Source organism: Neoarius graeffei, chromosome 10 (assembly GCF_027579695.1).
Source record: "Neoarius graeffei isolate fNeoGra1 chromosome 10, fNeoGra1.pri, whole genome shotgun sequence".
NCBI classification, from domain to species: domain Eukaryota; kingdom Metazoa; phylum Chordata; class Actinopteri; order Siluriformes; family Ariidae; genus Neoarius; species Neoarius graeffei.
This window is the reverse complement of record NC_083578.1, coordinates 18,553,242-18,565,935: the sequence shown is the minus strand read 5'-3', so window position 1 is coordinate 18,565,935 and position 12,694 is coordinate 18,553,242. Positions and strand designations below refer to the sequence as shown.

At 39.9% G+C, this 12,694-nt stretch overlaps 1 protein-coding gene across 1 annotated transcript in view; it reads left to right on the top strand.

Moving 5' to 3' along the window:
• The window catches only part of gpkow (G patch domain and KOW motifs), a 40,245-nt gene extending 31,564 nt beyond the window's left edge, over positions 1-8,681 (top strand). Inside the window, exons 10-11 of the mRNA XM_060931433.1 lie at positions 1,898-1,983; positions 5,395-8,681. Coding sequence (XP_060787416.1) covers positions 1,898-1,983; positions 5,395-5,517 — 209 coding nt within the window. The 3' untranslated portion in view covers positions 5,518-8,681. The remainder of the gene's footprint in view (positions 1-1,897; positions 1,984-5,394) is intronic.
• The last annotated feature ends 4,013 nt before the right edge of the window (positions 8,682-12,694 follow it).

Genomic DNA, 12,694 nt, shown 5'->3' with positions numbered 1-12,694 from the left:
TACAGTTTAAAGGTCATAGGCAACGGTCGGAGGTGAAACGTAGAACATCAACTTTATTGTCTAGAAGAACGACCCAAAAAGCGAATTAAATTTTCCTGGTGTCTAATTTGCACCCTAAAATTGAATAAAACGGTTAAAATGTATTGTTTTGCCCAATTTCCATCTCACTTATGCACACTTTCACCGCCAGGGGACCATCATCATGAAGTCATTTAAGCCAAACAGACCGGGAGCAGCTCTGTGTTTACTTGCGAACCGAGCACATGTGTACGGACTTTGGTTTGGTCGTAAGAGGTTGTGTAAAATGTCTGAAAGCGATAGCGATTTTGAAGTAGGAACTCTCCAAATTGAATATCGAGAGGTGAAACCATATGTATGAACCTATGGCCATTGGTGAATGTGGCTCACTGGTTTGACCGTGCAGCCTCGGAATCGGACAGCGACTCGGCTGACTCTGATCGTGGTGACCCCGGACCTCAACAAGACTCGCGCACAAATGATTTATCCTGGTAGTTATTATAAATTTCTACTTTTGTCATAATACTAAATAAGAGCCCTTTTGAAGAAGAATTAAACCGCCCTCCCTAGTGGATATAGGGAACGATTACTGGACAGTGTGCCGGTAGGCCATATTAGCCTGCCATCCGTGGCATTATACTATTTATAGCCGACTCTAAGCGAGGAAATATCCCTTTGTCTCATTTCCACAATGATTGTACAGGATCCCTCAGGATGCTTGACTTGTCAATTGCAAGCAAAAGTAAAAATGTTTACCTCCGATCTTCTCCTTTTTGCTTGAGCATTGCTGGTCCGTTTCTTCTTTGACTGCTTGATTTTTGTTTCACGCGCACAATCCGCTCTCTCTGCCTCGTCTCCTCTTCCGGAAAAAAAAACAACCCTCTGGCTTCACGCACACAATCCACTTGCTCCGCCTCGTCTCCTCTTTTGGAAAAAGCCAACCCACTCGCTCCGCCTCTTCTCCTTTTTCGGAAAAAGCCAATCTTCTTGCTCCGCCTCTTCTTTTTTGGAAAAAGCCAATCCTCTTGCTCCGCCTCTTCTCCTTTTTTGGAAAAAGCCAACCCATTCGCTCTGCCTCTTCTCCTTTTTCGGAAAAAGCCAACCCATTCGCTCCGCCTCTTCTCCTTTTTCGGAAAAAGCCAACCCATTCGCTCCGCCTCTTCTCCTTTTTCGGAAAAAGCCAATCTTCTTGCTCCACCTCTTCTTTTTTGGAAAAAGCCAATCCTCTTGCTCCGCCTCTTCTCCTTTTTCGGAAAAAGCCAACCCATTCGCTCCGCCTCTTCTCCTTTTTCGGAAAAAGCCAACCCATTCGCTCCGCCTCTTCTTTTTCGGAAAAAGCCAATCCATTCGCTCCGCCTCTTCTTTTTCGGAAAAAGCCAATCCTCTCGCTCCGCCTCTTCTCCTTTTTCGGAAAAAGCCAATCCACACTCTGTGCCTCTTCTCCTCTCTCAGAAAAAGATAAAAACTTCTTCCTGAACCGGTCCTGTTGTTACAGTTCACTGCACAACAATAAGGCATGGGTTTTTCTTTGGAAATTCCCAAACACGTCTGCACTCAAGCCGAACGGCAATGTAAGTAAACGGAAGTGGACTCAACTCGAGCAGTTTGTTTGGCTTAAATGACGTTACGTGCCGAGTGGTCACGAAAATAGCCGAACAGAAATTCGCCACGATCCGCGCTAACTTATTTTAATTATTACTTATTAACAATACTTCTTGGGACCAGAAGAAAATTGCAGAGGGTTTTTTAACATATAAAGTTTCAAATGTGCATAAAATTAAAACCGTTGCCTATGAGCTTTAACCTAAAGAAGTGACCTGATCCAGCGATGCGTATAATATATGAGACGTTTGTATCCTCTTCTCGTTTTGTCCATCAGATGTGAAACAGATGATGCTTGAGACCATTGTGCCCAAAGGTGACACAGACTCCATTATGGTGGTGCTGGGAGAACACAGAGGACAGGTAAATATACACGAACGCTGTTCAGTCAGGCCCACAATGGATTTGAAATGAAACAATCAAGATGTGATTGAAGTGTAGACTTTCAGCTTTAATCCAAGGCATTGGACAAAAATGCTGCGTTTAGGAATTGGACTTTTTTTAAACACAGTCCCTCCATTTTCCCAGGCTCAAAAGTAATCGGACAGTAGACGGCTGAGCAGTTTCATGAATGAAGAGACACCTTCATGAATGCAAATACAGAGGTTTTACCTCAAGATTCAAACCAATGGTAACATTCAAGAAACAAAAGACCAGATTAGACTTTGCTAGAAAGCCGGCCCGATTCTGGAACAAGATTCTTTGGACAGATTAAAAAAAACATCTATCAGAATGATGGGAAGAGAAGAGTATGGAGAAGGAAAGGAAGGGCTCGTTATCCAAAGTATACCACATCACCTGTCAAACATGGTGGACATGGGCATGGATCACTGGTGTTTGTGATTGATGTTTGTAGCAGGATGAATTCTGAAGTGTATAAAGCTCGTACTTTCTGCTCAGATTCAGTCAAATGCTGAAAAATTGACAGGATGGCGCTTCACGTTACAGATGGATAGTAACCCCATACGTGCCACAAGTGCAACCCAAGAGCTTCTTAAAGCGAAGAGGTATGAAATGTTCTTTAATGGCCAAGTCAGTCAACCCAATCGTGAGCATGCTTTTCACTTACTGAAGGCAGAAAGACCTACAAAATAAGCAGCAACCGAAGCCGGCTGTAGTAAAGGCCTGGCAAAGCAACTCAAGGGAGGAAACTCCGGCATTTGGTGACATCCATGGGTTCCAAACTTCAGGTGGTCAATGACTGCAAAGGATTTGCATTCAAGTATTAAAATGATGCTTTATATGTAGAATTATTAGTTTGTCCAATTACTTTTGAGGCTGTGAAAATGGAGAAACTGTGTAATTAATGGCATTAATTACTAAATGGTTAATGCAGTGTTTTTTTTTTGGTAAACATCTTAAATTAAAGGTGAAAGTCTACGCTTCAATCACATCTTGATGACTTCAGTTCAAATCCATTGCAATGGTGTATTGCAAGGCAAAATAAAAAAAAATTGGGGGAGGAGAAAGAAAATCACTGTCCAAATACTTATGGATCTGACTGTTTTTAGCCCCCACCCCAAAATAAATAAATTAATTACATTTAGAACTAGATAACATTAGACTAATAGTAGCCTAAACAATCTAAAATCTATCGCCAATTTCAAAAGAAAACCAAAAACATTTGTTCGTTTCAGCCTTTAACTAATTTTCTTATGTGCTTTACTTTTACCGGCAACGTTTTACCTTATTTTTATTCAATTTCTACAACCCCGATTCCAGAAAAGTTGGGACAAATTACAAATTGTAAATAAAAACGGAATGCAATAATTTACAAATCTCAAAAACTGATATTGTATTCACAATAGAACATAGACAACATATCAAATGTCGAAAGTGAGACATGTTGAAATTTCATGCCAAATATTGGCTCATTTGAAATTTCATGACAGCAACACATCTCAAAAAAGTTGGGACAGGGGCAATAAGAGGCTGGAAAAGTTAAAGGTACAAAAAAGGAACAGCTGGAGGACCAAATTGCAACTCATTAGGTCAATTGGCAATAGGTCATTAACACGACTGGGTATAAAAAGAGCATCTTGGAGTGGCAGCGGCTCTCAGAAGTAAAGATGGGAAGAGGATCACCAATCCCCCTAATTCTGCGCCGACAAATAGTGGAGCAATATCAGAAAGGAGTTCGACAGTGTAAAATTGCAAAGAGTTTGAACATATCATCATCTACAGTGCATAATATCATCAAAAGATTCAGAGAATCTGGAAGAATCTCTGTGCGTAAGGGTCAAGGCCAGAAAACCATACTGGGTGCCCGTGATCTTCGGGCCCTTAAACGGCACTGCATTATATACAGGCATGCTTCTGTATTGGAAATCACAAAATGGGTTCAGGAATATTTCCAGAGAACATTATCTGTGAACACAATTCACCGTGCCATCCGCCGTTGCCAGCTAAAACTCTATAGTTCAAAGAAGAAGCCGTATCTAAACATGATCCAGAAGCGCAGACGTCTTCTCTGGGCCAAGGCTCATTTAAAATGGACTGTGGCAAAGTGGAAAACTGTTCTGTGGTCAGACGAATGAAAATTTGAAGTTCTTTATGGAAATCAGGGACGCCGTGTCATTCGGACTAAAGAGGAGAAGGACGACCCAAGTTGTTATCAGCGCTCAGTTCAGAAGCCTGCATCTCTGATGGTATGGGGTTGCATTAGTGCGTGTGGCATGGGCAGCTTACACATCTGGAAAGACACCATCAATGCTGAAAGGTATATCCAGGTTCTAGAGCAACATATGCTCCCATCCAGACGACGTCTCTTTCAGGGAAGACCTTGCATTTTCCAACATGACAATGCCAAACCACATACTGCATCAATTACAGCACCATGGCTGCGTAGAAGAAGGGTCCGGGTACTGAACTGGCCAGCCTGCAGTCCAGATCTTTCACCCATAGAAAACATTTGGCGCATCATAAAACGGAAGATATGACAAAAAAGACCTAAGACAGTAGAGCAACTAGAATCCTACATTAGACAAGAATGGGTTAACATTCCTATCCCTAAACTTGAGCAACTTGTCTCCTCAGTCCCCAGACGTTTACAGACTGTTGTAAAGAGAAAAGGGGATGTCTCACAGTGGTAAACATGGCCTTGTCCCAACTTTTTTGAGATGTGTTGTTGTCATGAAATTTAAAATCATCTAATTTTTCTCTTTAAATGATACATTTTCTCAGTTTAAACGTTTGATATGTCATCTATGTTCTATTCTGAATAAAATATGGAATTTTGAAACTTCCACATCATTGCATTCCATTTTTATTTACAATTTGTACTTTTGTCCCAACTTTTTTGGAATCGGGGTTGTATACATTTTTCTCTTTGTCATTATTATTTATTGCATTATTATTTGCCTATTTCTTATTTGATCACATTGCATTCCTTTATTTCTGGTTCTTGTTTTTTGTTTTTTTGGTCACACTTAAATCTATGCCATGTTTGAAATGTGCAGTGTAAATGTTTTATTAATTTTAAAAAGGTAATTTAATTCATAAAATCAGACAAAAGGGGCCCCACAAGACACCAGTTACACTGTATGAGCTTTCTCCTTTGACTATAAAATAAATGGGTATAATTTCCTCAAAAATAAAATGGGGGGGGGGGTTTTTGACTTTTTTTTTTAAATCAGAATTTACTACACACTTTTGTGTCCTTTGGTGAATCGTTCCTGCAAACTTGTAAGGTGCATATCTGAAATGTTACTGTAAGAATTAAAAATGCATTTAGCTGTGAGTAAAAATAATGCAACGTCGTGTGCGTATGTGCAGGTGGGCCGCATTCTAAAGCGTGATAAGGAGAAGTGTAGGGCTATGGTGCAGCTGGAAAGCTACGAGAAGAAGGTCTTCACTCTGGACTATGACTCCATCTGCCATTATGTGGGAGATCACTGACAACCAACCAAGTACCCTGCAGTCACCAAGACGACCATCTCCGCTCGCTCCAGAGACGTTACTACCTACAGCCATGACACTCCACGTAGATCATGTGAACATTGTTGCTTCTTCTGCGAATCTGGGATTTCACTTATGCCGTAATGTTCTTAAAGCTGCACCCTGCTGGCTGCAGAAAACATCTCAGACCAGTAACAGGACTAAGTGGGATGTTCTTCACCATCAGCTGTATATAATGATCTCACCTCGTCGAGCTGCTGAAAACAGACTGTTTGTAGTAGATTTTTGTACATGTGCCATTATCACTGCCATATTGTTTTTTTAAAAAAATATAATTAAAATATACTATTGGTCATCAGGGTGAAGAGTTGGATATTTGAGTGAAAACATCCCAATATATCAGACACTTTAACAGGAATGACTGTATTCCTGCTCATTCATTCAATTATCCAATCATGTCATCAAATCCTCACCATAACAGGGATGAGATTTTTCCGCTTTTTGGCGGAATTCCGCTTTGTTTTTTGGACTCAAAAATGCTATTTATATTCTTGCAAATCTGTTGAGAGAATTTTTTTGATTTCTTGGGGGGGGGAGCAGGGTTCGTTTATCCTGGCGACTGAGACTGAACTCGTCAGTCGATAGATGTACAGTCGTGTTCAAAATAATAGCAGTGTGTTTAAAAACGTGAGTAAAGCTCAAAATCCTTATACTAGTTTTTATTTCCATGCATTGGGAACACTGCACATTATATTCTACATCAAAACATGAAGAAAAATGTATCAATGTTTTAATTACTTTACAGAAAATGAAGAAAAATGAACATTGGGCTGTTCAAAAAAAATAGCAGTGTCTGCATTTTTCATTACAAACTCAAATATTTACTGTATAAACTGAAAAAATCTTTAGGATTTAGCATTCCTATGAATCACTAAACTAATATTTACTTGTATAACCATGGTTTCTCAGAACTGCTTCACATCTGTGTTGCATGGAGTTGACCAACTTCTGGCACCTGTGAACAGGTATTCCAGCCCAGGATGATTTGACACCATTCCACAATTCCTCTGCATTTCTTGGTTTTGCCTCAGAAACAGCATTTTTGATGTCACCCCACAAGTTTTCTATCGGATTAAGGTCCGGGGATTGGGCTGGCCACTCCATGACTTTGGTCTGGAACCAAGATGCTGCTCGCTTACTGGTGTGTTTGGGGTCGTTGTCTTGTTGAAACACCCATTTCAAGGGCATTTCCTCTTCAGCATAAGGCAACATGACCTCAAGTATTTTGATATATGCAAACTGATCCATGATCCCTGGTATACGATAAATAGGCCCGACACCATAGTAAGAGAAACATCCCTATATCATGATGCTTACACCACCATGCTTCACTGTCTTCAGAGTGTACTGTGGCTTGAATTCAGTGTTTGGGGGTCGTCTGACAAACTGTCTGCGGCCCTTGGACCCAAAAAGAACAATTTTACTTTCATCAGTCCACAAAATGTTTTTCCATTTCTCTTTAGGCCAGTCGATGTGTTCTTTGGCAAATTGTATCCTCTTCAGCATGTCTTTTTTTTAACAGTCGGACTTTGCGGGGGCTTCTTGCCGATAGATTAGCTTCACACAGGCGTCTTCTAATTGTCACAGTACTCACAGGTAACTTCAGACCGTCTTTGATCACCCTGGAGCTGACCATTGGCTGAGTCTTTGCCATTCTGGCTATTCTTCGATCCATTCGAATGGTAGTCTTCCATTTTCTTCCACGTCTCTCTGGTTTTGCTGTCTATTTTAAAGCATTGGAGATCATTTTAGCCCAGCAGCCCATCATTTTCTGCACTTCTTTATGCGTCTTACCTCTCCAATCAACGTTTTAATCAAAACACGCTGTTCTTCTGAACAATGTCTGGAACGACCCATGTTTCTCAGGTTTTCAGAGAGAAATGGATGTACAACATGTGCTAGCTTCATCCTTAAATTAGTGCCACCTGACTGACACCTGTTTTTTCACAGAATGAATGACGTCGCTAATTGAACTCCACACTGCTATTATTTTGAACATGCCCCTTTCACTTAATTATTCGATTACACAGACTCAGGAGCAGGCATATCATGAATGTTGGGTCTGTTGGTTTTCTATGACTTTACTACACCTACTGGTAAATGATTTGCCATGTAGTAATATAATTTCTACCAAAAGCAGTGATTGATCTGGTTAGTCGTGTTGGACTGCTATTATTTTGAACACAACTGTAGAAACGTAAACACTGGTCTATTCGAATGCCTCCATTTTGATTCCCGCACAATCTCATTTAACGATAGCTTGTACGTGAAGTAAAACTTATCTGCTTTATGACTGGTCAAAACATCGACATTAAGGATATAACAGCCAACCAACATTCATCATAGTGAAAACTTTCCTGCTATTTCACTGTGACTTCCAAATTTGCTTGTGTTGTACATTTCGATAGTTGTTGTGTTCAAAATATGTTTAAACATCAAAATGCCGAATACGATTGACAAGCGAGATGAAGCTAAGGTGGGTGAAATAGATGCGAGTGTGAAGAATAAGTTTAGATGGAACTGGTTGGATAATGAAGTTACGCTAGCCCCGGTAGATGCCAAGCATGGATCGGTGTCGGTAACCATTGGTGAATTCGTGAAAAAAACCTCGATGTTCCCGGTAAAGCTCTTTGTACGGTGTGTGACGATGTAATATTTTACAGATCAAGTTGCCCCGGACCCCCTGCGCTACTTTTCAGATTTTTTTTCTCAACATTCGCACTCATCCCTGCCATAGCCTCAGCGTCCTGTATTTAGCTGATAGGATTGAAAGCTGATGTGGGCTTCTGCTGCTGTCTCTCATTCACCTCATGGTTCGGTGTATTCATGCTGAGATGCTTTTCTGCTTACCATGGTTGTAAAGAGTGCTTATTTGAGTTATTACAGCTGTTCACTGGATGCCCCCCAATCACACTTTTTTTTTTTTTTTTAATATAACCCTGATTTATTCTGATGTTTGATGTGAACATTACCTGAAGCTCTTGACCTGTATCTGTATGATTTTATGCATTGTGTTGCTGCCACATGATTGGCTGATTAGATAAATGAGCAGGGATTGAGGCGTTTCTATTAAAAGTGGCATGTAAGCGTATGCATTTTTATAATTGTATTTCAGGTTGTTTTTTTTTATCAGTACAATGATGGACAAATGATCAACATCAGGATTCTAGCTGTGAAGTTTCAGTTCACACCGAAATCAGTTCAAATACAGTAGTGCTTGAGAGTTTGTGAACCCTTGAGAATTTTCTATATTTCTGCATAAATATGGCCTAAAACATCAAATTTTCACACAAGTCCTAAAAGTAGATAAAGAGAACCCAGTTAAACAAACGAGACAAAAATATTATACTTGGTCATTTATTTATTGAGGAAAATGATCCAATATTACATATCTGTGAGTGGCAAAAGTATGTGAACCTCTAGGATTAGCAGTTAATTTGAAGGTGAAATTAGAGTCAGGTGTTTTCAATCAATGGGATGACAATCAGGTGTGAGTGGGCACCCTGTTTTATTTAAAGAACAGGGATCTATCAAAGTCTGATCTTCACAACACATGTTTGTGGAAGTGTATCATGGCACGAACAAAGGAGGTTTCTGAGGACCTCAGAAAAAGCGTTGTTGATGCTCATCAGGCTGGAAAAGGTTACAAAACCATCTCTAAAGAGTTTGGACTCCACCAATCCACAGACAGACAGATTGTGTACAAATGGAGGAAATTCAAGACCCTGGTTACTCTCCCTAGGAGTGGTCGACCAACAAAGATCACTCCAAGAGCAATAGTAGAGCTGTTAAGGCCCTATAAACATAAGAATTGTGCACAACATGATAAAAGCATGAAACTTTCAGGGTTTGTTCTCCAGGGCATAACAATTAATTTAAGATCTGGAGGCGCTCTCAGTTTGACCTTGGAGGTTATTTAGAGGTCATCGACCCTTGTTATGTGCAATTTCAATGGACAGGATTAAAAATTGGGGCATTTTATCATACAAGTGTGACAAAAATTGTAATTACATGTGGATTTCCATTTTTCTAGGTCATGAGGGTCCATTTATAGTGATATTACACTTAGAAGTCAAGGTTAAGATGAAGGTCACTCTAAAATATACAGTGGTGCTTGAAAGTTTGTGAACCCTTTAGAATTTTCTATATTTCTGCATAAATATGACCTAAAACAACATCAGATTTTCACACAAGTCCTAAAAGTAGATAAACAGAACCCAGTTAAACAAATGAGAAAAAAATATTATACTTGGTCATTTATTTATTGAGGAAAATGATCCAATATTACATATCTGTGAGTGGCAAAAGTATGGGAACCTCTAGGATTAGCAGTTAATTTGAAGGTGAAATTAGAGTCAGGTGTTTTCAATCAATGGGATGACAATCAGGTGTGAGTGGGCACCCTGTTTTATTGAAAGAACAGGGATCTATCAAAGTCTGATCTTCACAACACATGTTTGTGGAAGTGTATCATGGCACGAACAAAGGAGATTTCTGAGGACCTCAGAAAAAGCATTGTTGATGCTCATCAGGCTGGAAAAGGTTACAAAACCATCTCTAAAGAGTTTGGACTCCACCAATCCACAGTCAGACAGATTGTGTACAAATGGAGGAAATTCAAGTCCATTCTTACCCTCCCCAGGAGTGGTCGACCAACAAAGATCACTCCAAGAGTAAGGTGTGTAATAGTCGGCGAGGTCACAAAGGAACCCAGGGTAACTTCTAAGCAACTGAAGGCCTCTCTCACATTGACTAATGTTCATGTATCCACCACCAGGAAAACACTGAACAACAATGGTGTGCATGACAGAGTTGCAAGGAGAAAGCCACTGCTCTCCAAAAAGAACATTGCTGCTCATCTGCAGTTTGCTAAAGAGCACGTGGACAAGCCAGAAGGCTACTGGAAAAATGTTTTGTGGACGGAGGAGACCAAAATAGAACTTTTGGTTTAAATGAGAAGCGTTATGTTTGGAGAAAGGAAAACACTGCATTCCAGCATAAGAACCTTATCCCATCTGTGAAACATGGTGGTGGTAGTATCATGGTTTGGGCCTGTTTTGCTGCATCTGGGCCAGGACGGCTTGCCATCATTAATGGAACAATGAATTCTGAATTATACCAGCGAATCCTAAAGGAAAATGTCAGGACATCTGTCCATGAACTGAATCTCAAGAGAAGGTGGGTCATGCAGCAAGACAACGACCCTAAGCACACAAGTCGTTCTACCAAAGAATGGTTAAAGAAGAATAAAGTTAATGTTTTGGAATGGCCAAGTCAAAGTCCTGACCTTAATCCAATCAAAATGTTGTGGAAGGACCTGAAGCGAGCAGTTCATATGAGGAAACCCACCAACATCCCAGAGTTGAAGCTGTTATGTACGGAAGAATGGGCTAAAATTCCTCCAAGCCGGTGTGCAGGACTGATCAACAGTTACCAGAAACGTTTAGTTGCAGTTATTGCTGCACAAGGGGGTCACACCAGATACTGAAAGCAAAGGTTCACATACTTTTGCCACTCACAGATATGTAATATCGGATCATTTTCCTCAATAAATAAATGACCAAGTATAATATTTTTGTCTCATTTGTTTAACTGGGTTCTGTTTATCTACTTTTAGGACTTGTGTGAAAATCTGATGATGTTTTAGGTCATATTTATGCAGAAATATAGAAAATTCTAAAGGGTTCACAAACTTTCAAGCACCACTGTATGATGTATGTCATGTCAATTTCAACAACTTTTATGATTTTGTAGCATATTGCCAAGCAGTATATACTTTGTAATTGTAAAATGACTTCCAAATGAGTGATACAAGTGATACAGGCCTAATGTGAGTATTCTAATCATTGCAGTCTCCAGAACATGCAAAGGGCAGTACACTTCAATTCTGCCTTTTTGCATTTGCAGTGACCACAACAGCCCTTTTTGCAACCACAATGCAAAAGCTCATAGCACGACTGTGAGGCCTCAGGTAGTGTTGTCCAAAGTGGCTGCCATCCATCGTCACTGTTAACCCATCCCCAGTCTGAAGGACTTGGCAACTGGGGCCTAATAACCAAGGCAAGGTTCCATACATGAGCCTGATGCCTGGCTCGTTTGATGTGTTGTCTCAAAGCAGCTTGTGTAGGGGGGGATGTTTTCCAACGATCTTGACTTTCGTGTGAAAAGATGTTTCCGTGCCTCACTGACACCTACACATGCACTTGTTCTGTCATAAATGAGAACAACAAAGCGTTCCAGCTGTGACAAAGAGCAAAATGAGCAAAGTAAATAAAAAGGAAAGCAATGGAATAGTTAATAGGAAGGGTGAAGTAGTAAATACTTATTCGAAATATAATACAAATAGTTAATTATACAAATTATTAGATGACTAAACACAAGACCACAGTAGTGCTGATTTTGCTTTCTATTGCTCCTGCTCTGCTGTCAGACAGTCGAGAGAGAATGTGTGAGAGTGAGAGAAGCGCACACACTTTAGGACCCCAAGTGTGGGGACATGCCAGGCCACACCCCTTTTTGCTCACTATGCCCAACAGAAGTGCGGGAAAATAACAGCTTGCACATGGAACATGGATATGAGTGGGAGGATTCGAGGGAATAAAGCATTGCCATGATATGGCAATGAAAGTTTAAGTCATGATTTGAATATATATATATATATATATATATATATATATATATATATATATATATATAAAATGATTAAATTTATGTAGTTTATCTGGGTATTTATCAGTTACAGTTCATCTGCCATTTCCCAATTTTACGTTATCATTACGTTTTTTGTTTATTTCATTCATTTACCTCTATGGGTGTATATCTATGTTTATTTACTTGATTATGCCTTAATACATGCATATTTATACTTACTGTACATTTTTAGCAAAATTGCTCCCAAAAACACACCCATTTCAGCTCTCACGCATAGAAATGTCCTACTGATGACCTCCAAGGTCAAACTGAGAGTGCCTCCAGATCTTAAATTAATTGTTATGCCCTCAAGAACAAACGCTGAAAGTTTCATGCTTTTATCATCTTGTGCACGATTCATCTGCTTATCTGCTCTACTACAAGGCTTGCAATAATCAGCAAGGTCACAAAGGACCCCAGGGTAACT